The 24,645-nt window shown below is 52.0% G+C and overlaps 7 protein-coding genes across 7 annotated transcripts; 4 read left to right on the plus strand and 3 right to left on the minus strand.

Annotated features, from left to right (window-relative positions):
• Positions 1-1,562: 1,562 nt before the first annotated feature.
• On the plus strand, positions 1,563-6,409 carry AYL99_05304 (hypothetical protein; the record flags this gene model as incomplete). Its single annotated transcript, XM_018836816.1, has 4 exons — positions 1,563-1,811; positions 2,091-2,561; positions 2,613-2,733; positions 2,790-6,409. The coding sequence occupies 4 exons, from the start codon at positions 1,563-1,565 to the stop codon at positions 6,407-6,409; spliced, it is 4,461 nt and encodes a 1,486-aa protein (XP_018693669.1).
• Positions 6,410-8,548: 2,139 nt separating this feature from the next.
• Positions 8,549-10,679, minus strand: AYL99_05305 (hypothetical protein; the record flags this gene model as incomplete). Its single annotated transcript, XM_018836817.1, has 4 exons — positions 8,549-9,465; positions 9,525-10,004; positions 10,070-10,116; positions 10,177-10,679. The coding sequence occupies 4 exons, from the start codon at positions 10,677-10,679 to the stop codon at positions 8,549-8,551; spliced, it is 1,947 nt and encodes a 648-aa protein (XP_018693670.1).
• Positions 10,680-11,315: 636 nt separating this feature from the next.
• AYL99_05306 (hypothetical protein) lies at positions 11,316-12,650 on the minus strand (the record flags this gene model as incomplete). The annotated part of the gene is made up of 1 exon (XM_018836818.1): positions 11,316-12,650. The coding sequence occupies one exon, from the start codon at positions 12,648-12,650 to the stop codon at positions 11,316-11,318; it is 1,335 nt and encodes a 444-aa protein (XP_018693671.1).
• Positions 12,651-13,157: 507 nt separating this feature from the next.
• On the plus strand, positions 13,158-15,496 carry AYL99_05307 (hypothetical protein; the record flags this gene model as incomplete). The annotated part of the gene is made up of 3 exons (XM_018836819.1): positions 13,158-13,227; positions 13,280-13,737; positions 13,790-15,496. The coding sequence occupies 3 exons, from the start codon at positions 13,158-13,160 to the stop codon at positions 15,494-15,496; spliced, it is 2,235 nt and encodes a 744-aa protein (XP_018693672.1).
• Positions 15,497-16,146: 650 nt separating this feature from the next.
• Positions 16,147-16,828, plus strand: AYL99_05308 (hypothetical protein; the record flags this gene model as incomplete). Its single annotated transcript, XM_018836820.1, has 2 exons — positions 16,147-16,603; positions 16,638-16,828. The coding sequence occupies 2 exons, from the start codon at positions 16,147-16,149 to the stop codon at positions 16,826-16,828; spliced, it is 648 nt and encodes a 215-aa protein (XP_018693673.1).
• Positions 16,829-18,793: 1,965 nt separating this feature from the next.
• Positions 18,794-22,283, minus strand: AYL99_05309 (calcium/proton exchanger; the record flags this gene model as incomplete). The annotated part of the gene is made up of 2 exons (XM_018836821.1): positions 18,794-22,071; positions 22,124-22,283. The coding sequence occupies 2 exons, from the start codon at positions 22,281-22,283 to the stop codon at positions 18,794-18,796; spliced, it is 3,438 nt and encodes a 1,145-aa protein (XP_018693674.1).
• A 1,044-nt stretch (positions 22,284-23,327) lies between these two features.
• On the plus strand, positions 23,328-24,553 carry AYL99_05310 (26S protease regulatory subunit 8; the record flags this gene model as incomplete). Its single annotated transcript, XM_018836822.1, has 2 exons — positions 23,328-23,562; positions 23,619-24,553. The coding sequence occupies 2 exons, from the start codon at positions 23,328-23,330 to the stop codon at positions 24,551-24,553; spliced, it is 1,170 nt and encodes a 389-aa protein (XP_018693675.1).
• Between the last annotated feature and the right edge of the window lie 92 nt (positions 24,554-24,645).

Consider the following 24,645-nt stretch of genomic DNA (forward strand, 5'->3'; position numbering starts at 1 on the left):
TTCGCAGTTCTGTGATGAACATAGTCGAGGTGACGGCACCGAATATCGTTGCGACGACAGCGCAACCAAGACTAGCCTATGATTTCTTGGAGGAGGGTTCTAGACCTGGCCAGGAACTGAGTCAACCCTGCTAGCTGAGAAAGTGGCGTAGCTGAAAGGCAACAGCTTGGTGAGCGCCAAGGTTGTAGCACAACAGAGATAAGACAGAGCTCCTGGTTTATGACGTGATCATGGTGATGGTGAAGGATGATTGAAGTACGAGGTACTCGTACACGCCAATGGAAGAAAGAGAGTTCGAATGTCGAGTCTGGAGGACATCCAGGCTGCTAGGGCGATGTAGCCTGAGGTTCAGGCATAGCCACAGGATCGAGTTTCCCTGCACATCCAAAAAGATTGTCTCTCCTTCTGTATTGCTCGAGGTCCCCAACACCGTATATAAAATACTTATCGTTTGCACAGCCCTGAGGATTTCCAGTTGCTGATAGGAACTCGGACCTCATAGTTCTGGCTGTTGGGAGGAAGTCAGCCTCATCACTGGTATGGAAGCAGATTCTTCTGGACGCAGACCTTTCGCACAAAAACAGCTCGATACTTTTCCATAGCGCACTAGTTTGTGCAGATGACCTGGCAAGGACAAGGATTGTTGTCAATGGAGTGCTGCTTTGAAGTGGGCGAGAAGATGACGACGAGGCTGAGAAACAGGCAACTCTTTCCCCACAACATCTAACATCATCCTCTTTTCTTCTTTCTCACCCACTCACCCTTCTTGTTCAACACTTATCCCATCGGTATATGAGATTCTGCCACGACTAACTCTATCCTCATGACCGGATAGTGCGGCTCGTACTCCTGGCCGTCGCAGGAAAGCCTGATAACCCACAGGTCGACGCCTTGTCAGGCAGAATCTCCTGCCGTCTTCTGCTGGTTATTGACGGCGTTTGCTTCGCAATGTCACGCGCCGTGCGCCACTACCCACGCCGACTGGCCCGTTGTCGCTGCGGGCGCAGATTGATCTGCATGACGCCCAATCCTCCAGGTCCCTAAGCCCTGAAAACGCCTTGATTCCCAGCCGGCCGAAGTACCTCCACTGGGCGTAGAACCCTACATTGACTGCCCAAAAGTCAAAAGGAGCCACCGCTGACGACTTCGGTTGACTCTGGGCTCGTTGCCTTGCATTAGAGTCCCCCATACCTTCCTCGCATCTTCGCTGCAAAACAATGCTCGGGCTCGCAATCCCACACTTCGCAATGCGCGGCCTCGCAATACTTGGTGTGTGCCATGCGGCGCGGATGTCAAGCTGTCGCCGCTGGCCATAACACAGGTTGCACTGCAACACATGGAGGACCGATAGACTCTCCATTCTCCTCGCATTCTTCTCTCTTCCTTTCGCAGCAGCTGGCCGAGCCTGATTGCGTATTTTGCAGGAGTTTTGGAGAGTTTTTGGAGATTTTTGCCGGAAATCAGATATTATTCCATTGTTTCCTCTAGGTTGCTCTTCGACTCTGAGATTCTGTTCTGCTTCGAGACTTTTTCAGAGATCTTTGGGTGAGACTTTCATCACCATGTCAGCGGGTCACGGACTAAACATGCTACATGCTCCAGACAGCACGGAGGCAATTGTTGATATCATTGCTGTCCACGGACTGGGCCCTCAGGCATCATCGTGGTTGCTGTCGGTGTCCCGCGACCTTCCGGAGGCTAGGCTTTTCGCCTACGGCTACGACTTCGAGCTCCAAGGCATTGGCCTTGTGGAAGAACAGGGGATTCATCTGCTTGAAGCCCTTTCGCAAACGCGAAGTGCCGACAATACAGTCAGTACCTTCTCGGTCTTGTGACCCAACTTCTGCTCGTTGTCTTCTCATCCTACCCCTTCTCAGCGCCAAGCACCAGCTCGTCGTGCACTTTCTTATGTTTTGGTCGATGGTCCTTTATTTTTGTGAGGGCGCAGTCGCTCTCGTCTCCTCCCCAAGGACGGTCCATGGGAAGTTCACCTCAAGTTGGTCCTGCGGATGCCGGTTTGCAGGCATTCGTTATACTTTGATTTCAAACTTCTCCATCCTACTAGTAATGACGGCTAATTGTCTTTCTAGTCTGACCGCCCACTGGTCTTTATCGCTCACAGTCTGGGTGGTCTCATTGTGAAGCAGGCATTAATCTGCTCACAAGCACGTGTGGATAGTACCAGTTGGCCGGCAAGCAACCTCACTCGACTCATCAAAGGCATAGTCTTCGTTGGTACCCCTCATTGCGTCAACGACCGTACCGACCGAGCTATCTGGAAGTTCCTCCAGCTCTGTGCCAGCGGTGCCAATCTGGCTACCGTCGAAAAAAGACTGCACGACATTCTACCACCTCTTCAGTCGATCTCTACGAAGTTCAAGGACTACCTGAACACAGCACCAAATCAAATCAAATTGGTCTCGTTCTTTGAAGAACCCGACACTCTTGGTTTTGCTGATAACAGTCCAAGTCTCTCTGATACAAAAATGACCCACGTTGTCCTGAAGGAAGACGCCGTCTTGGAAGGGTTTGACTGCGTTCCAATACGGGGAGATCATACGGTACACTCCCTTTCCAAGTTTGTTTGACGCTTTTAACATGTGCCCGAAAAGAGTATCTGGAAATCTCTCTCTTCCAATTCCGTCAATTATCGTCGCATCCTCGCAGCACTCAAAGTTCTGACAATTCCCTTCTCTCGCCATGGCTCGAAACTACCTGAAAACCATGATGCTGGTGATGCCCACTCCTGACTGTTCCCAAAAGAGACGAGTTGGCTAATGACTTTGCAGATGCTGGGGCACTCTTCCAGCTCGAAGACGGCCGCCAACGCATTGCTTCTCCAGCAGACGGCACCTTGTCTTGGCTTGGTAAGAATTCGGTCTTCGAAAGGTGGGCTCAGAACGACGACACGGGCTTTCTCTGGATTCGGGGAAAAGCAGGTTCTGGAAAGTCGACGCTGATGAAATATATGTTGGACCGTGGAAATTACCCGGTCGCCGCCAAAACTCCAGTTCTCACACTGTCTTACTTCTTTGACCCCTTCAAGGGCAGGACCAAACTATCAGCGTCTGACTTCTATCGAGCTTTGTTGTATCAGCTTTGGGAGCAAGCCAGGCATCTTCCGTGTGAGCACGACATTTTAGCTTCAACCGAATTGCATTTCACTAGTCAGTTACGAGGGAATCGGGCCAACGAACCCTCTTTGCTAGCCGAACAGCTCAACCTTCTGCTATTTGACATCAGTGAAAATCATCCAGTCTATATCTTCATTGATGCACTGGACGAGTGTGCAAAAAATGAAGTCGTAAGTATCCTAGAGTTCTTACGCCAAGCGCTAGGGAGAGCACCAACGCGACATCTTCGCATCTGCGTCTCCTCCAGAAATACGCTCTCTTGCAGTACAGAAGACGCGAGTGTTTTCGTTGACCAAGAGAACAAAGAGGATATTGTCAGTTTTACTGAAACTCAGATCCAAATCAGAGCCGCAAAATATGGCGATTCACTTTTACATCTCAAGGATGAAGTTCTCAATATCATTCTTGAGAAGGCTGACGGAATGTTTTTATGGGTTTCTCTGGCCATCCACATCATCTACAACGAAACTAGGAATAGTGCAGACATTCTACGTGTTCTCAGAAGCTTACCCACTGATCTGAACAGTGTATACCGGCGGATTCTCGAAAACATCCAAGAAGAAAAGCCCCAAGTTCAGCTTCAGATTTCTCGAACACTGTCTTGGGTGCTTTTCGCGAGCCGTCCTCTCTCGGTTCAAGAGCTTGCTGCAGCGCTTTCACCTGTATATCGTGAACGTTCCGAAATCCATCAAATCCACCATTTGGAAGAACACGTCTCCTTCGACTCAATTCCCAACTTCACCAGCGTCTTGACTGAGCGTACTTGGGGACTTGTCAAAACTGTGTACAGCAAATATGACCACATCTCTGAATGCTGGTCAAAAACAGATCATACGACGGTTCATTTGTTGCACTCGAGCGTGAAAGACTTCCTATCCACATCTCAATTCCTGATGATGCATTCGAGCCAGAAGTCAGCTGCGAACGCTGCAGCCGTTCAAAACTTGCAATTTGCTCGCCTTTGTCTCAATTACTGTGCCAAGTCCGTGGAGGCATTCGAACAACCCCACGCTGATGGACAAGACTTGAACGCTGTCTTTCCATTATTGGGCTATTCTTCAACATTCTGGCTCAAGCACCTACAGATTGCGAACGGAGCTGGTATTTCAGAGGAAGTCTGGGCAGATATTTTCCCCCTTCCTTCAGAGAAATTACTCCATTCTTGGTCTCGAGCATTGGTATTGGTAGGGAAAGATGCGCGACTCTACCAATCATCGTCCATCTTACATGTTGCAGCATATTACAATCTGTCAAGGCTGGTCCGCATGTGGGCACGGAACATGGAAAAAGAGCTGAAAACCCGTCGCTCTGCTGATAAAATTCAGGACCTAACAGGGGAGGCATCACCACGGATTGACCTCTTCAAAGAACCCTCAAATCTAAACCAATTGCTCAATCAGACTGACACAGAAGGGAGAACAGCACTGTCGCTTGCGTCTGAGACCGGCGGCCTGGAAGTCTGTAAATTGCTGGTCGATTATGGTGCAGATCTACATATCGTCGACCGAAAGTACGGATATTCGCCATTAATGTGGGCAGTCGCGGCTGGCAATATGCCAACGATGAGCCTCCTCCTCAACTCCGGAGCTGATGTGAACGACCTTCGAAGCGGGATCAGTCCACTTTGTCTTGCCGCCACAGCAGGAAACGTAGCAGTCGTGCGACTCTTACTGGACCATGGCGCAATGATGGACTCTGAGGGTCCAACATCTGACAGGCCTCCGACTTCATCCGGGTTTCAAGATAAGGTCTACGTCCATTCTGAGCTTCCTATCCACGGCAGGATGATGTCAGTTGCTGGATATCTGAATCTCGGCCCTTTACACTATGCGATACTGGGGTCCAACCTTTCCACGATTGGTTTGCTCCTCATGAAAGGCGCAGAAGCCGCGTTTGGCTACGCGGATGCGCTATCTCGATATCGATTCTTGTGGCTTAATCGTATAATACTGAGCATGCGTCAAGACCCAAAAATGGTGGACTGTACAATATTGCAACAATGTCACGGCTCCAATGGTCGAGGAAGTAATTCAACGAGGCGTAATGGCTCAAACTCGACTCGTGGCTCTCATACAGACAGTCCTATGAAGAGAAAGCTGGTTTCCGACGGGTCTCAGGACCATGCCGACGGCCACGACGATAACGATAGCGACGACGACGACGACGCGGGGCGGCCCCCGCCAAACAAAAGACCGAATCTCTCTTTCCGGGACGACATACCAACAAACAAGAAGCCGCCACTAACTTACGCTTGCCCTTACTTCAAATACGCTCCAAACCGTTACGGATGCCAAAAGGCGTGTAGCGCTCATGGCTGGCGAGATGTGAGTCGTCTCAAGCAGCACCTGCACGAAAAACATTATATCCACCTCTGTGACAGATGCGGTGAGAGATTTGAGGGTAATGAACAGAGGCAAGAGCACCGCAGAGCTCAGGAAGCATGCCCCTCTGTCCCTACCGAGCAGCGACAGCGAGATTTTGCGGACGGTTTCGACGACGATCAAAAAAAGAAACTGCATGATAAAACGATGAAGAAAAACCAGGCCAACAACAACGAGAAGACCTATTGGGAAGAGGTTTACAAAACTTGTTTTCCCGATGCGATTGGTCGGCAAATCCCTTCACCATATTTCGAGGAAGCGGCGGATGCACGATACAATATGTTCTTGATGGACACACTGCGTCGCTCTCCTTCAGCACGTAGCCTGATAGAAGGATATTTTGACTCAGAGGTGGCAGCACGGTTCTTGAACGACTTGACGGATTTCATTACAGAGATTCATACCCAGTTTCAAACGGCCGGCGGGTCCGGCACTCAGTTCCAACAAGGGATGTTCCCTGCGATCACCCAAAATGCACCTCGCCCAGCTCCAATGACGCATCAACAGCCAGATCCACGGCAAGCAAGTATCAGGCCTCACTCTACCCCTTCTGGAAATCCTGTGGAAGCGGACTTTAGAGATGACTCTGCTTTTTACTCACAAGACCAGGAGTTCTATTCTATGCCACAGGATCCAGAAATGCAGCAAGATGCCCAGATGTCACTATTAAGTCCAATAGAAGAAACAATCTTGCCACAATCCACGTTTCCAGCTCAGCCTCCCTGGTCATCTTACAGCGGTCAATCACCTCCGTGGCTATTCGAATACCCCAACACGAATCCTAACAGATATCCCTATTGTGTCATTTCCCGGGGAAATAACGAAGGGAGAGCTCACAATCCGAGTCTAAATGACTATCAATTCCATCAAACATATGATAACATGCGGCGATAAATCAGCCTCAGGGCCCAAATTAGCAGCAGAAACACCCATCTCAACAAAAGGCCTCCTCCCAGCGGCTGCGATATAGGTCACAACATTCTACCTCGGCAGCGACCGGCAAGATCTCGCTGTTTGCTCCCGTCTTAATAGGGTGAAGAGACGGCATGATTTGGCAACAAATAAATTAGAAGCCTACCTGACGCCAACGTGAAGCAGAGCCGTGTGAAACGTCTCCAATCACTTGGCTAGTCAGGATGTGGCGCCAGAAAATCCGAAAACCCAGAAGGCTACTCTAAATCAGGGTGTTTGCACGATTTTTTTCAGGCTTTTCCAGCACAATGAAAGCTCCAAGCACACAGCCATTGTGGGGGCTCGATACGCAATACTTCCAGTCCCATTTCAGCGCTCCAATGTGCAATGCTTGGTGGGCCTTCGAATCAAAGCTTAGCTCCGTGCTCTGGCTTGCTTTGCAGCCCATTCCCGACAATGGTCTCCACAGCTTCGAGATGCTCCATCAACTTCACCCGACGTTTTGTTTCCTCCTCTTCTTTGGCATCATCAGGCCTGCAGAGCAGCCTTTCAAGGGTGGAAGTTGTATCGTGCAAATATGGCAACAGCATCGATGGGGTTTCCGTCTGCGGGCGCCGGCTTGCAATTGCAGCTGTATTAGACTCTGGACGTCCGCTGTCGAAATTTGTATTAGTATCCAATTGCTCTTCCCACAGATCCTGGGATCGAGGAAAACTGTGGCTGTCACGTACCGCAGCTGGAGGTGGTCATTCAAGCCTCCCAACCGTTTCATACCCTCAGGGCCAGAGAAGCCCATATTCAAGAAGGGAGATCGCTAGATGCGCATTCGGTCCTGTAATAGCGCCTGATAGATATGGACACTGGTCTCGGTCGACGACGGAACCAACAGAGCAACTCTGCCTATGCTTTGGAACCTCTGGGAAGCAGCAGATGGATGCGGCAGAAGAATAGAGACCTTCAAGTCTCTGCCCTCGTCTGAAAAAAAAAAGTTCTTTGACTTGGACCGTGGTGGCAGCGGCATGTAACAGAAGACAACGTCGACGAGAGACCAAAAAAATCTGAAAATGATCGAGCAACCCGGAAGGGCTTACTCCTGACACTTGCTCAGATATTTATATGCTCTTATACTTCGCCGTCTGTCGTTATTCTATTGCGCCCACACGCATTGCAAAGACCAAGTCTTGCGAGGCGCTGTATTGCTCTGTGAGGCAGCGTTGTGCTTGCTCGAATTGCACGACAACATTCCACTCGTCAAGAGCGAACTGGCCATCACTTGTGTCCCGATATCGCAGACTTCCAGATAGAAGGACCAGAAGAGGACACGTAGTCCATGACCGCCTGCCTGGCCTGTGCAATTGCCCTGGTCACTTCTGCAAGCGATATCTCATTGCTCTCTGCATGCCCAATGCAATGCCATGGACTCATCGCCGCGTTGTTGCGGAGCTCAACGATGCGAGACCTCGTAATGTTCGTGCCTCGCACACGCAGACCCTGCAAGGGATTCTCGGGTACAATGGTCTTTGTGGCCACATTATTGGATCAAGGGCGATGTATAAAAGTGCTGAAAACCGGTTCTACCTGAAGAACGCCTTACTCTCCCGACTTCGGCTCTGGCTCTGGCTCTGGCTTGTTGAGCACTAGCCTGCTTCAATCTCTAGGGGACGAGTTGATTCTATGCACTGAGCCCGTGAACTTGCGGAGAGCGGTCAGACGAACTTTAACTCATGATCAAAAAAGCCCTGATTGTTAGGCACCAGCCACTTCCACGGTATCCGGTAGGTTAGCATACCGTCCGTTCTGAAAGCTCGTAGCCTGGCCTCGGTAGAGAGACAAGCAGTCTACTTTTGCTGGAGGTGAATATACTCGTAGGTTGTAGGCATGCCCCGGGAAGTAGCTCGTCACTGCACTTGAGAGGGGAAAAAGAGAGCTACACGAGTAGCGATACAACAAGAATGGTCCGATCCCTGTATAATGAATTATATCGCAACCAGTTCGCCCTTGTCCAGGTGCTTTGGTTCCTTTGCGTTGCTTTGCTTTGCGCTCCAATAGGCCAGAACTGGAAAAAGCCTGCCATGCATGTCCTCAGCCACACTAAAGTCACAAGAAGGCGTGGCGAGCTGTCTAGAAATGACTGTTCTCGTACCCTGTGGCGCTACCGCCTAGATCTTCCTTATCCTGTTCCCGGTCGACAGCGATCAGAAGCTCGTCAGTGACTTTCCGCGCCACGACATGAGTGTCCCCACCAGAAGCCCCGTTCTGGAGCGCAGATGAGTATTTCCTGCGACTGCAGCATAAGAGGGCGCTCAAGAATGACTGCCAAATATCTGCGGGCGGCGCGTCGAAGGGGTTTCCGTGCTTGAAGGCGGTCACAACAGGGGAGGAACGTGCGGGTAAAGGCTTGAGCCGTGCCGCCCAGTGAGCGTACAGCAAGGCCAAGATAGCACTGGCCACGAGGCCGGCTGTGACGGACGTAAACATGATGATGGTCCAGGGCTCCGACCTCACGCGAAACGACACGCGGGCGAAGGACGCCGTCGTGGTCAAGCTGTCGCCGAGGATGGACTGGTCGATCTGCCGCAGCAGCAGGGTCCCAAACTGCACTGGGATCGTCAAGAAGCCTTCCAGGATGTCCCGCTGGCCATTGATCCAGCTGGGGTAGCCGTCGGTGAGGAATAGCTCGGCCGCGGTGATCTCGGCCTGGATGCAGTACACCGAGGCGAGGTAGGCGAGGTCCGTCCACGCCTGGCCCGAGTCGAAATGCTCTAGTGACGCCTCAATGTCCCCGATGATGGTGGTCAATTTGGGATACATGATCTCGAAGAGCTGTTGCAAGTCGGATACCGAGTCTTCATCGCTGGCCACCGTCGGGGGTCCCAGGGATTCGACGCTCAAGATCGAAAAGTTGGACCGGTCGTACGCCACCGTCGACGTCCGCCGGTAAATGTTCATGGCGACGGATGCTTGGAGGTGCTGTGTCCATGACTGATCAGATTGGCAGGCGCCGTTGCTCATCAAGTTGAAGGGACACACTGTGAAGCCTGTGACGTTGTGTTAGATGACGATCCAAAATAGCTCGATCCATGTGTGTGCTACTGACCACTGAAGATTGTGTCATTACGACCTGCTACACACGCGTAAAGGGCTGAGACAGGAAGGCCGTAGGTATTACAGTCCACTGAGGTATTGAACGTGTAGTCCTGAGATGAGAAGTCCAATTGGTAGCCTTGAGCATCGTGGACAATGATGACGGGGTCTTCTGGCTGGTTCCCGTCAAACAGAGACGTCCCGTCTGCCTTGAGGACAAGTTCCAACCCACCAGGCAGGAACAAAGACTTGCAGTCAGACCCGTGGCAATTTGAGGATACTGGAGCAACTCTGACAACAAACTTGGGGTCGGTGAGGATGCTATTGGTCGAGCTGATGAGCATTGTGTTTGTGCTTGCGTCCTGGAAAGTAGGCTGTTGACCACCGGAGCTGGCCTTTTGCAGCGCCACGACTGATTCGTGGAAAGGCGCGATCCCGCCGACCACAGAGACGGTTTGGTTGGGATAGAAGACGTCTTTGTAAGATATCCCACCTGAAGAGGGAAGACCGGCTCAGCTATGATGCATGGCAAGCCCAAGGGCAGCGTCACCGACTTACTCAGAAGGGGCAGACCGATGACCCGGCCGCCGACCATAAGAGAGAGCCTGTTTGAAGCTTCAGGTTACTCAAAGGCTCTGTGCGGGCGGATGTCTGCCATCATATACCTGAAAATGCCCCACAGCTGATGTCCTCCGTACGTCCAAAGCATGGACGCTACCGTTGTCGGACCTGCATCGTGTTTCGTGACCAGGAACGTCCTGAGCGGCGCCCCTTTTCGCCCAGATATCACCGCCCAGCACACAGCGTCAAACGTCGCTTGGATCATACACCCCGCCAGATACACGGCGACGTGAGAGGCAAAATTGACCACCGCGACTGTGATTCTGGGCGAGAAATCGTAGAAGCGCCAGACGGGATGGGGGCTGATGAAGACGGCGTAGGTGAACGAGACGGTCCAACCACAAAAGACCGTTGTCCCCAGCACCCACAACCATGCCTTGGTCAACTTCGGGGATGTTGATTGCAGGACAGAGAAGATGCGTATGACCTGTCCGTCGGCGACAAGGGCGGTCGAGTCGACAAACACATCTGGTTTGCCTTTTGCCGGCGAATCATCTTCAACTAGACCTTGTTTGTTTTCGTTCAGTGTTTGTCCTGGCTGGTTCATGTTACTTTAGGGGTTGTATAATGGGTAGTAGGTTCTTGATTTAGAAAGCAGAAGGATATGTTTCACGGTTAGGCTGAAGGGAGCCATCACCGTTATGTACCGTCGACATGCCCAACAGCACCAGCCGGGCGAACATTTTGTCCTCCTCAGCCGTTCGCGAGGCACATGTCTCCGGCACCAATGGAAAGAGGCCACGCGTCCGTAGAGCCAAATCCCACAGATAGCGAGAAACCTGGGGTTTCCTGCGTTGGGGGGCGAGGCTCAAGGTGGGTGTTATTAGTGTGTATTTCGTGGCCTGTCCTGGCTTGTTCTGCTGCAGCCATTGCAGGACTTCTCGGCTGGCCGCTTGGACAGCTGAGCAACTGCTGTCGGGCGCGACTTAGGCTGATGTAGGAAAAAGCCCATTGGTTTGGCGTTGCCTTCACGTGAGGATTTTGCAAAGTGTTGTCCGTTTGGCCCCCGGATTGATGCGAGGAGGTTTGATTCGTCTAACTCTCCATCGCTCCAAAGGGAAAAGAGTATGAGGTCCAGTTCCGCGGGAACATTCTACCTCAGTAAATAACTGAGGCTGCGGCTTCTCGAGAGGATACGACCGTAAACACTGCTTTTTCCATTTGGCTCTTATATCAACTGCCTCTACAGCTTTGATTCGGGTCTAATTTGCAAGTCATGTCGGCTCAGGTCCTTCACACTCGTCTTACCCATATTGCCCAGCATGTTGTCAGTGTCAGCGAGCAGGCACCGGAGGACATGCTCCACCCCTTCTTGTCCCCCGACAGCAAGACCATACATGAAAGGCCTGCCAATGCACACAGCTTTGGCACCCAGTGCTAATGCTTTCAACACATCGCTCCCTGTCCGGATACCACTGTCAAACAAAAGAGTCAAGTTAGATCGCTTGACCCTTTCGTCGGCAGCAATCTCGGCCAAAGCATCGAGGGAAGCGATAGCACCATCACATTGCCGGCCTCCATGATTGCTCACAATGATGCCGTCCATTCCATAGTCAATGGCTCTGTGAGCGTCATCCACCGTCTGGATTCCTTTGAGGACAATTGGCCCGTCCCACAGCTTCTTGAGAATTTCCAAGTGCTTCCACTCCCTGTACGTCCCAGAAGCCATGACATCCAACCAAGCCCTTGACTTTTGTAGGAGAGAGATGTTTGTCAGCACTCGCGCCGCGCCATAGATGGAGCCCGGCCTCTTCATCATTGCCCAGAGCTCGGCCAACTTCTCTCCATAGCCTCTTGTATCATTCTTCTGAATTTCTTCAAATCTACGCTTGAAAGCCGGGTCAGAATGTCCGATTTGGCAGCCGTCACCCCAGACAAAAGGGAGATATGCATGATCAAGATCGGTTGGCCTCCAGGCTAGGTTGAAGGTGTCTAATGTGACGACCAAGACCTTGAATCCGTTGGCTTTTGCTCTGTTTAGCAAGCTGACGGTGACTTCTTCCCATTGCGGTCTGGGCCAGTAAAGTTGATACCAACGGTCACCGGTGCCATTGGCTGCGGCGACTTGTTCAATGGTTCTTGTGGCGGCTGAGGAGAGAATCATAGGTACGCCGACTTTTTGACAAGCTTTCGCGGTGGCCTCTTCAGCGTTTTCGTGCATGATATTCTGGACCCCAACTGGGGCCAACAGAAGTGGACTGTTGTACTTGGTTCCGAACAGCTCAACGCCCATGTCGCGACGTGTGGCGTTGACCAGCATATGGGGTCGGATCCGGTACCGATCGAAAGCAGAGATGTTGGCAGCATTGGTTTGACCGCTGCTCGCTGACCCGTACACGTAGCCGAAATTAGGAGCAGGGACCTTGGAGCGGGCTAGAGACTCCCACGTGGACGGGTTGGTGGAGAATATAGGAGCCCGCAGAGAGCCATAGATCTCCCGTTGGTACGCAGAGTAGTTGTTTGGATCAGGCTCCGGATAGGATTGGTTCCAACTCGCGCCTTCGGACTTATGGGCCATGATTGCTTATGTGCTCCGTTCTGCTGTTATACAACTTGTGTTTTATCGATAGAGTGTCAGCCTGGGGTGCTCCAGATTCGTGATGAGAGATGGGTATATAAAAGCAAGGACTGAGATGCTGTCTTGCTTCTCATGCCGTCGATAAGCGTAACCTTGATGCCGAGGCTCCTTTTTGACGTCTTGCCCAGGAAGGCTAGCGTTAGCTTTCAGCTGACCGATTGGCTGATAGACGAGGATGCTGAGCTAAGAACCTTCTAGCCTCTTTAGGCTAATGGGCATAATCTCTCAATGCTAGATCTCCTCAACTGATGACGTCGCGCCTGAACCGATGATCAAACTTCAGTCTACCGGGCGTGCCTGTGCAACCTGATTTCCAAGTTTCTTCAATTCACTCTTCTGCAAAGACAACTCCTTGATAAGAAACAAAACTCTCTGTCGAAGGCTGTCTGCCAGGGCAAGCCCTTGCTCTATTCTCTCACGTCCACCATCCTCCCTCTCGCTCGCATCATGGCTTCCAAGGTGCTTCAGACCAACTTCGATGTTGACTATGTCATTAGCTATCGGGTGCCCGATGACGGTACTGCTCCCACAAACCCCACCCACAGTCATTGATACTGACACTGAGCCAGACAAGGAAGCTGGCGTAACTCAATTCAGGAAACTCGTTCGAGCTCTCACCGAGACCGGATTGACCACCGAAGTGCGACGCGGCGACGAAACATCCTTGCTGGTCTTTGTCAAGGCCGCCGACGAGAAGATCTTTGCAGACGTGGTTTATCGGTCGAGGATAAAAGATTGGTTACATGGGGTCCGACAACTTCAACCCAGCAATGACCCAGCACAGACTCTGACTTCAGAGCCTCTCACCGTGGCCGAACGACATCGACACATTCACCACATGATATGCTGTCCCCGTGAAGAAGGAGGAGCTGGCATCACACCAAAGCACGGCGAATGGAAAAATGTTGAAGCTGTGTTCCCCTTGCACGACCACGTCAAAAACAAAGCGTGGCTGACCGAGTTCACCCGCAAGACATTTCTGACGCCCGATGATCTCGACGACATCAGGAACACGGTCGGCGAGAAGGTCCGTGCCCCGTTATTCTGCCCTGTCATTTTGAACTGACTGATGAGGATAGATCGGCTACTACTATGCATTCCTGCAAACCTACTTTTCCTTCATGATCTTCCCTGCTGCCTTCGGCTTCTCATGTTGGGCACTCCTTGGCAGCTACTCCCCCATCTATGCTATTGTCAACGGTCTGTGGTGTGTTATATTCGTCGAATACTGGAAACGTCAAGAACAAGAACTGGCTATTCGATGGAACGTCAAGAGAGTATCCTTGATCGAAGACAAGCGGAGAGAATTTGAACCGGAAAAAGTCACCACGGACCCGGTTACGGGTGAAAAGGTTGCTTACTTCCCAGCATTGAAGCGGCTCCAGAGACAACTCCTCCAGATCCCACTAGCAGGTTTGTGCGTGATAGCCCTTGGTGCTGTTATTTGCACCTGCTACGCCATTGAGATCTTCATCTCAGAAGTCTATGACGGCCCTTTGAAGTCCATCCTCGTCTTCCTTCCCACAATTCTCCTCACCCTTGCCGTCCCCACCATCAGCAACTTCCTGACCGGGTTTGCTGAAAAGCTCACCTTCTACGAAAATTACGAGACCCAAGACGCTCATGACAAGGCCATGATTTCTAAGGTCTTCGTCATCAACTTTATCACGTCGTATACGGCCATCTTCTTAACTTCTTTCGTATATGTTCCTTTTGCCTCGATCCTGGTGCCTTACTTGGATATCTTCGGCCTGACAGTCAAAGCATTCGCCGAGGACGAAAAGCAGCTCCAGACGCCCTCTCCAGCGGCCTTCAGCATCAACCCCAACCGTTTACGCAACCAGATGATTTATTTCGCAGTAACAGCCCAAGTCGTCAACTTCGCCATGGAGACAGTCATGCCAGTCCTCACTCAGAGAGGAACTAAGAAGTTCAAAGAAATCCAATCTCAACGTGCAGAAAAGCATGGCGGAACGACACCTTCGGTCGCGGACCACGATCCGCCCGAAGAGAAGGAATTCCTCACCCGAGTCCGCGAAGAGGCTGCTTTGCCTGAGTACGATGTGACCTCAGACCTGCGGGAGATGTGTATGCAGTTCGGCTACCTTTCGCTCTTCAGTGTAATATGGCCACTGACGCCAGTCTCATATTTCATCAATAATTGGATTGAGTTGAGGGGAGACACCTTCAAATTGACCGTCGAATGCCGACGACCCAACCCTGCCCGAGCAGATACCATTGGACCCTGGCTCGATAGTCTCGAATTCCTCGCCTGGCTGGGCAGCCTCACCTCCGCGGCGCTGGTCTACATGTTCTCGGGTAATGACGGACAGGGACCAGATGGCCGACCTCACGCAATCAAACTGTGGGCACTCCTACTTAGCGTGTTTGTCTCTGAGCACACATTCCTGGTGGTGCGACTGTTGGTCAGGACAGCGATCAGCAAATTGGATTCTGCAGCCATGCGCAAGGAGCGTAGCGAGCGCTTCATGGTGCGTCGCAAGTACCTCGAGGAAGCTGGACTGGGACATGCAGTCAAACCCCTCGCCTCGCCTCCCAACAGTCCACTAATGACGGAATCTGGAGAGCACGCATTTGCCAGCATCACGAGAGAGAGCCTGGAAGAAGACGCAAGGAATCAGAGTGTGTCTACGACCAATTCGGCGGGAAGTGCAACCGAGCGATTTTGGATGCGGCAGCGGAATTGGGCCGAGTGTGAGAGGGTTGGTCTGGCCATGATCGACTTGATGGATTTAGGGACGAGCAAGGGCAAGAAAGTACAATGATTTGGGAGCACCGTAACGAGTATTTCCGCAACAGGTTGCACGGCACTGTCTGCCACTCGACGGCTCTGGTACTTTGGAACCCAACAAGGCTGTTGCAGGATTGTGCCTGGGCCGGGTTGGAACTTCTGTGAGTAGGGATTAAAAGCAATGGCGAGGGAGGAAATGGAACATACGGGACATGAAATACGAAGCAAAGATACAAGTCTGGATGGAACAACACTAGCTGCATTGTGCCTTTTGATCCCGAGCTCTGTGTGCTGTGGATTGATTGCAGTCTTGGTGCATAAGGGCGGTGTTGATGTAGTGTCTTGCCAACACCCCACGCTCTTTCCCAATGAGGTTAGCTCTTTCAACAAAGTGTGCTACCCGGCCAGATCCGGCTTAGTGGATATTTGACTCAACCACCACCTCACCGACATGCATTTCCTTCCCATCAAACCTCCTCCATCGATATTTCACCCTTATCCCATCACGTTGTGCCAGCTGCCGCCACCGTACCATCGTGGCTGGTATTCTGACCGCTTCTTTGACTTTTACAAAAACCCGCTCCCGTCCGTGACCGCGACTGATCGAGTTTCGACCCGATCACTCCTCCCCCTCTGAATATCATTTCCTGGAGCGTTCTTAGGTCGTCAAACGAACTGTCTATCATGTCCATTGAGCGCCCGGCACAGTCCGACGGCTTGTCGCCAACTCTCCTCGACGTTCTGTCCATCTCTATCATTCTCGACAACACCGTGCAATACCTGCCTCTCTCCACTCTCTTCGCTTTGGCCAGAACATCCCGCGCTTTCCGAGACCTGATCCTTCGCACAGCAAGCGTCTTCCGATATGTTGACCTTTCGAAGTGTCGGGGTGCATATGTTCCCCCCAGTCTCCTGACGAGAATTGACTCCGGGGGTCATTCCTGGCGCGCGGAACGAATGGACGAGAACCTGACCGAAGACGAGTTTTATGCCGGCCCACTACGCGGCGTCCTAGCGAGACTGGCCAAGATGAAAGTCCTTCAGAATGTTCAGACCTTAGTCCTCGACGGTCTGGCTTCGGTTACAGTTGATCTGATCAACGATATCGTCACGAGAAACGAATACAACGTTCGTTTCCTCAGTATACGGCGATGTATCAACATCAATCAATCTAGGTTGCAGCAGCTTCTCTGTCACCTTTGTCGACCGAGTAGACCTGAGGGAACCCCTCGACTGCAAGGGCTATACGTCTTCACACCTCCCGCATCGGACGCCCGTGGACCTGGCAGCGATCGCCTTCATCCTCTACTCGACAATTATGCCACCATGCTCCCAATGGGGCAATGGCCCCGCCATCAACTTTTAAGCCCCCCTAAGACGCGTGGAGCAACTAGATCAGCCGACGTGGAAGTCTGGTACGCGGCATCAGGCCACGCCATAGCTCAGGGTCGTGCCTCGCGAACCTCGTGGGAGGAGACCTTACAAACATGCCAAGGCATAATCAGCTTCAATGCTGTTTTATGTACCCATATGCACGCTGATATGGCACCTGTCCTTCATTTTTCGTCTCGAGACTATTTTGCGGAAAACAAACCCGGTATTCCTACGCTGGCGACGATGGCACTGGGGCCGGCGGGGTGTGCTGGCTGTGGTCGAAGCCCCCACGGTGCGCCCGTCTGGGGCGAAAGCGATGTCCGCGAGTTTCCACTCCTGTGGCCTCCACCGCACAGTGGCAAGCTAATCGACGCTGTCCGACCTCCTCTCCGCCTCGCCGAGGATGGACGGATCCTTCCTCAACGACTTATCGTTTCTTGCACCTGGTGCCTCGCGAACCGATATTGCGAGAGCTGTCATCGGTGGTGGTGCGCTGACTGCTACAACCCTGAACGTGCAAAAAAGCTCTCCCTCCTCCATTTGTCCGAGGGGTCGGGTCACATATCTGTGCCATCTTCTCCCTCTGTTAGTGATTATCTCAAGGTATATCAAGGCTATTGTGTTGAAAACTGCCTTTCCTCGCAGGCGGGTGGTGTCGAAGCTAGAGGTGGCGGTGCTGGGGGATAATCAAGGAACACATCAAGGATCAAGAAGACCACCACCATGTGGAAACATCGACAGGGAGGGTTTTCCGGCACCAAGATTCGACCGTGTTTCATCCCCAAAAGCCGCCATTTCGAAGCGAGTATCCCGCCGACCAGACGCTCCCTCCACCGCCTACAGCCCGCAAAATACACATACCTCCCTACCCATCGGCCCTTCTTCCTCTCCGTCGTCGTCGTCCTCTCCCTCTTCGTCCTTCCATCCGTCCTTGCTGACATGTATCTTGCTAACCGTCTCGTCATGTCTCTCTCCCCTTTACAGCCTGATGATCAACCTCATCAACATCCCGGCCCACTCAAACCCGGCCAGGCCGCTGTGACACGAGACTGCTGGGACTGTGGCCGGCAGTGCGAAGACTGTACGCGGCGGTTCGCGAGGACGTGCAAGCGCTGCAAGGCCAGCTATTGCTACATTCATCGGACGGGCTGTGACGAAAGTGTGGTACGTGTATCAATTTATTGTTCTTTCCCTTGTTTCTTTTCAAAAGCTCCTTGATACTCATGGAACATTCGATCGGTTACTAACCAGTGCTTGTTGGAATACATAGTGCGATTGGTGCATGCACAGGGGAGGCAGGAGGGGTGGGGAGCTCTACTGAATGAGCTAAGCTTCAGCACGACCGGGGTTCGAAGGTCGTCTCTCGAAGCGAATATCTCATAGCTGGTATTCGTGTTTTGTATCACAAACTAAGAACTCAGGAGATATCGAAACAACTAACCAACCCACATATGACAATCCACTCACCACTCACCACTCACCACTCAAATCTAACACGCACGGTACTCAGTACAAGAGCTAGCGAAAAAGCAAGGCTTCGAGGAGGACACGACACCGGTCAACTTCAATAGCTCACACGGCAGCATCATTGGAAAGCACAAAGACCCTGGAGGGGCAGGGGACGGCGTATACGACCTTGCGTGCCAGCGTCAATGCCCCATCTCATCATGTCCATATATAATCATGATCAAATCTCACCCCACGAGAAAAGGAAAAGGGCGCAGTTCGCCTGAGTTGATTAATGACCAACCAGTTGGGCAAGCTGTGATTAAATAGTCCTCCTAATCTCATGACTTGGGAACCTCAATGCCTTTTGTCCAAATTCTAACTACCAATATGCATAACCGCTCGACGCTGAAGTGAAACGTCCCAGCGCTCCCACCGCTCGAATACACATCAGAATCCCGTGCAAAGTCCTCTTACCTAACCCGTCACGTTCTTCAGACGGAGGTACTCATTACAACTCTCTCCCGCTGACCACCCTCGGGACTCGGATCGGCCCAGGTGTATTTTGTTGCCACGCCATGCTTGACATGATGGCCAATGTATCGTTAGGATCCACCCCCATGATGGTCAGAGTTGTGAAACCACTGAAATAGAATCCTAGTACTACCACGAGGTACGTCAGGACCAGAATACTGCCCTTGAAGTAATTGCTCTTCCCCTCCCCAGACATATAACTGAGCAGGAAGACGCAGAGAATAATCGTCACCATGTCCCATTGCGGGAAGATGAGATTGAAGGTGTGGTTGATGAGGTTTTGTGGGTCAATAAAGGGCCAACGCAATGCGGAAAACAGGACCAAAGCCGGAAGCTGAAGCATGCACACCTGCAGTGCATATGCTGATCCAATCTCCATGCTAAGCGCAATATTCCCATTCATAGCAAACGATATACCGTTCAAAAATTCCGTCGTGTTGGGCACCAAAGCAAACAAGGTAATGCCCAAGAATTTCTCATCAATATCAACCGAATCAAGCACAACATCCACGGTATCGACGAGGATTTCAGCCACGATAGCGTAAGCAACCGTTGCCGTCAGCAAGATGATGGATGATTTTGCCCTGGACCAATTCGGAGCATCGTGACCACCACCCTCAACAGCAGGCACAGGAACTTGGTCCGTCGCAGCATTTGCATTGCCCTCCTCTGTCACAGTATCTCTGCGAACGACGGACGGTCTTTGGGGTTTTGTAGTCTCTTGCTTGTAAGCATGAGTTGCCTGATACGATGCGGCCCGTGGATGATTGACTGCATCTCGAGTGGCAATCGTCGCTGCTGTGGCCGCCAACTCCGCAACCTGTCGAACCAGGTTATTGTTGTCTTCTTCAGATAGTCCAGGCAGGACAGGAGGGAGAGGAGGGCTTCGGATGTCCTCGGAACCGTGACTCGATTTAGGCGGGACCACATGAGGTAAATCACTCTTGTGGTGATGCTGGTCGATAGCTGAGACGTGTGACGCGCTTTCGTGGGAGCTGTATTGCTCGCGTTCAATATTCGCATCGCCATCTGGAAGCCCGGCGGATCGCAGAGACTGTCCCAAGATCTTTTTGTATAGCTGGGACTCTCTGATAGCGGATCGAGGGAGATAAGACCCGTCGGGTCTAGGCAGGTTCTGAGAGTTGACTACGCTTTGATGTCGGGTGTCCATCGGACTCACATCAGCCGTCGGAGGCTGAACTTTCTTCTCATCTAGGTCGGTGCTCCATATAATGGCAGCGTGAGTCCGCAGAGTAAACAAAAGGCCAATGATGTAGGACGAAAAGAGAAACACAGCAGCAATCCAGCAATAAGGTCGTACGGCTTTCAGGAAGAAGTCATCTGAGACGGCTGGCACCTGGCGGAAATAGCATTGCCGACAATCTGCGGGAGTATCCACTCCCTCTGCAGTACACGCCCTGCAGATGAGCTCGTGGCTTCCGTAGATCTTGTAGAACAAGGTTGGGCCGAAGGCTGCAATTACGGCGAACAGCAGCATAGTAGACGTCGCACCAGCGGACTTGACATTGAAGCGTTGAGTCTTTCTCTTTATCGCCCCGAAACACATCGACAACCCAGGAAGGAGAAGTATACCAGCGAGGATACTGCCAATGATACTTCCCTCCACTAATGACGCTTTCCCCTCGTTAAGGGCGACGCAGTACAGGTAGACTTCGACGATGGTGGAGAAAAAAGCATTGACTGCGGCCCCCATCCCCATCGATGATTGAGCTGAAATAGACGCCACTGCTTGCCCAATGAAGTAGGCCAGAGGGATGATGGAGATAAGGGCCAGTGTGAACATGAGTGCGGGACTGGTCAGCCAGATATCTAAACCAGCTGCAAGCTTGAGGATGAAGTAGTCGAAAATGACAAAGACAACGATGGCCAGAAAGTTGATGAGGAAGATGTTGGTTCCATCGACGGTGTATTTCCAGTATTTTATCCCCACCGCCCGGTAAGTACACAGCAGGATTGACGAGGGCTTGGTAGAGCTTCTAGCAAGCGAGGCATCTCGGTGGAACGTCAAGGCCAAGGGTCGTTTCCGTAGGTGGTAGAATAGGATCAAGGTGACCCTGCCCATGGGAATCCAGAACACCATCAACCAACAGACCATCGACACAAGGAGCATCAAGGGGGCGACATTGAAGTAGAAGAAGATGAAGAAGATGACCCTGCCCAGTGTCCACTGCCCACGGCCAAATAGTCGCCGTTTGGATTTGGCGCTCGAATTGGTCTCCTGACGGTCTGCTCTTCCGCTTCGGTACAAGAGGCTGTCGCTCTCGCTCGCAGAGTCGACACTGTTTCGATGTCTGCCAACGATGGATCCAGTGTGAGTAAGGGTGGGCCCAAACATAAGTCGGCCATACTCCAGATCTCCACTCTGCCATCGTTCGTACTCGCTGATGCTGCGGCCTTCGCCTTCGTCTTCCTCGGCATAATTTTCATCTTGCTCGAGTCTTACGAACTTTCCAAAGGGCCAGAAAAGGTAGCGAGCAAGGCCCAAGAAGACTCCGCCATATGCAGCCGCACTAGGGTCAAAGGCAAATAAGTAACAGACTAAGGCTCCGAAAAGCGCTGCAGCGCTCAGCCACCAGCCGAACAGAACCGTCCACAGACAGTTGAAGAACCACAACCAGGTGCTCACAATCTGACTGGGTGAGGAATGAATGTCCTCCTCCGCACCCTTCTCGACTGATCTGGATTTTTTGTATAATGCGGGCTTCCAAATCCTGATGCCAAATGGATGCGTCTCGTTGATGGCCAACTGTCGATCTTTCAAGGTGAAGCTCTCCGCATCACTCAGGTTCGCCTCCTCAGAGTCTTCCAATTCTTCTTCGCCTTCTGCTTCAGGATCGGTTTCTTCAGCTGGTGGCGGTGCTGCAGCAGACTCCTGTTGAACCGTCTCCTCGGCCTCCTCTTCTGCGGAATCAACACGTGGTAACTGCGGGAGTGCGGCCGCAGTTCTGCGACGAATGGTGGATTGTGATCGGGTCAAAGACGGAAAGGACTGTGTATTGGGTGTTGTCTGAAACTCTCTGTCAACTTCGACTTCGTCAGGGTCATCGTCCACCGAGAATTGTTCGCCTCGATGAGGCAGTTGTTTCCGGGTTGAGACTCTTCTCATGGGAGGTTTCCGCCTGGAAGCTTGTGGGGATATAGGTAGGACGCCAGAAGACTCTTGGGATTCATCATTTCGTTGTCCGCTGCGTGGTCTCTGGCTGCTTGATGCATAGACCCCGCTGTTCAGGGTTCCTGTTTGATCTTAGCAGGTAATTTCATTGTACTCAAGAACGCCGGCACTCACCATAGTCTCGCCGGATTGTAGTGTCTAGTGCTGTTGGCTCTTCCCATTGTCTCGAGTCTGTTGCTCCAGAGCCGGCGAATGAAGGCGGCCTCGGCGTGAACTGGGTGTCTTGCCCAGCTCTATCTTCTGGGATCTTCTGAGGCTGGTCACTGGACGACATTCTGACTGGGATATTGTTCCCTCATTGAGTTGTTCCAGTTGCTCCCATTACTCAGAGAAGGTAGGGGTTCGAGGGGCTGCGCTGTGAATGCGGCACAGCTCTCGTAATAACAGACAGACAGGCGGGTTGGTGCCTGGTTGAGGCACGTGTGTGCATGGAATGGGCACGAGGACTTTCAAATCATCTGATGTGTTTGATGACGATCTATCCCAGGTGGAGGAACACAAGGATGTCAAGATGTGGGAACTTGGGAGGGAACGAGCGATGGTCTTTGAAATGGATCAGATAATTGATAGCAGAGGTAGGCAAGTCGGTTTATGGTTGGTAACTGGTTGGCATGTTAGTGATGCTTTTAACGATATGGGGTATTGAGGTGTACGAGTCGGGCGAGCCCAGAGCGCCAGGACAACACGTCAATTGGCGCACGTGCTATAACCAGCAGCGGAGGCTGCAAGAAGGAATGGGGTGTGGAAGCGACTGCCCGAAACTTGGAGAGTCCGAACCTTGTTTAACCCTTGGCCCAATGCAAGTTGCAAGTCGCACGCAAGGGAGGCAAGCTGCACACTGAGCTCATAGCAATGTCTTGATATCTTGACAAGCAAATAAAGGTGCAGTTGGTGGGCCGATGATGCCTACGAGTTCAGCTGAGAGTCAAGCCGGTCGGATCTCCGCCGGAGTCAGCTGCCCCATAAGGGAGAGCCGTCAACACCGAAGTCAGTGCCTAAAGCCAAGCGCTAGAGGGGCTCCTTTAACCAAAAGTCGGCCGGTATTGGGCCGGGCGCCCTCCTTGTGGCAACACGGTCTCCTACTTGTCATTAGCCGCGTTAGACGCCTCTCACCAGCAGCGGCCGCCGCAGGCTCCCAAGCGCAGTCGCGTCCATTATTTCATCTGGTTCCTTTCACCAACCATCACCGTCGCCATCAATACATCCTCGAAGTCTCCCTCGCTGTCTCAGCCTGTTGATCTCTCATTCGGAACAGTTGTAATTGCAATAAACAGGCTACCACCCGGTTCCTCGGTGACTCCCATAACCGCCTTTCATAATGGCTCTCGACAACTTCTACCACAACAAAATCGAAGCTCTCAAGCTTGAAATCCTCCAAGGTCAAGCGGTGTTGCGCCGGTTAGAAGCCCAACGAAATGACTACAACTCAAGAGTGCGACTCTTGCGAGAAGAGCTGGGTTTGCTGCAACAACCTGGCTCTTACGTGGGCGAAGTCGTCAAGGTCATGGGCACCAAGAAGGTGCTGGTCAAAGTGCATCCCGAAGGCAAATACGGTAAGTCTCGCACACAGGTGGTTAGATTGCTGGCTCAGGCTGACGGATTGCCAAAGTTGTTGATATCGCCGACAGCGTCGACATTTCCAAACTGACCGTCGGAAAGCGAGTTTCCCTTCTCTCCGACTCCTACAAACTCGAAAAGATACTCCCTTCATCCGTTGACCCGCTCGTTTCCTTGATGATGGTCGAAAAGGTTCCGGACAGCACATATGATATGATCGGCGGACTCGATCAACAAATCAAAGAGATCAAGGAAGTCATCGAGTTGGGTTTGAACCATCCGGAACTCTTCGAATCGCTCGGGATTGCCCAACCAAAGGGTGTCCTTCTCTACGGGCCGCCAGGAACAGGCAAGACCCTCTTGGCACGAGCCGTCGCTCACCATGCCGACTGCAAGTTTATCAGAGTGTCCGGTTCGGAATTGGTACAAAAATACATCGGTGAAGGGAGCAGGATGGTGCGAGAACTCTTCGTCATGGCCAGGGAACATGCACCCAGTATCATCTTCATGGACGAAATCGACAGTATAGGCTCCAGCCGTGTGGAAGGAAGCAGCGGTGGAGACTCAGAGGTCCAACGCACCATGTTGGAACTGCTGAACCAACTGGATGGCTTCGAACCAACCAACAACATCAAAGTCATCATGGCAACAAACCGACTCGACATTTTGGACCCTGCGCTTCTGCGACCGGGTCGCATCGATCGTAAAATCGAGTTTCCTCCACCAACTGTCGAGGCCAGAGCCGATATTCTGCGCATCCACTCCCGAAGCATGAACCTGACCAGAGGAATTGACCTGAAGAAGATTGCTGAGAAAATGAACGGCTGCTCCGGGGCCGAACTCAAGGGTGTGTGCACAGAGGCGGGCATGTTCGCATTGCGAGAACGGAGGGTCCACGTCACGCAGGAAGATTTTGACCTGGCAACAGCCAAAGTCCTCAACAAGCATGATGACAAGGAGGTGTCACTAGGCAAGTTATGGAAGTGAGTCCCATGCTGTGTTCATGTTGGACCTTTTTTTTCCATCTGCATAGCGTCAAGTGTAACATTAGCGGGACAATCAGAACGGAAAGGATAGAG

Source organism: Fonsecaea erecta, assembly GCF_001651985.1.
Source record: "Fonsecaea erecta strain CBS 125763 chromosome Unknown Scaff4, whole genome shotgun sequence".
NCBI lineage: Eukaryota > Fungi > Ascomycota > Eurotiomycetes > Chaetothyriales > Herpotrichiellaceae > Fonsecaea > Fonsecaea erecta.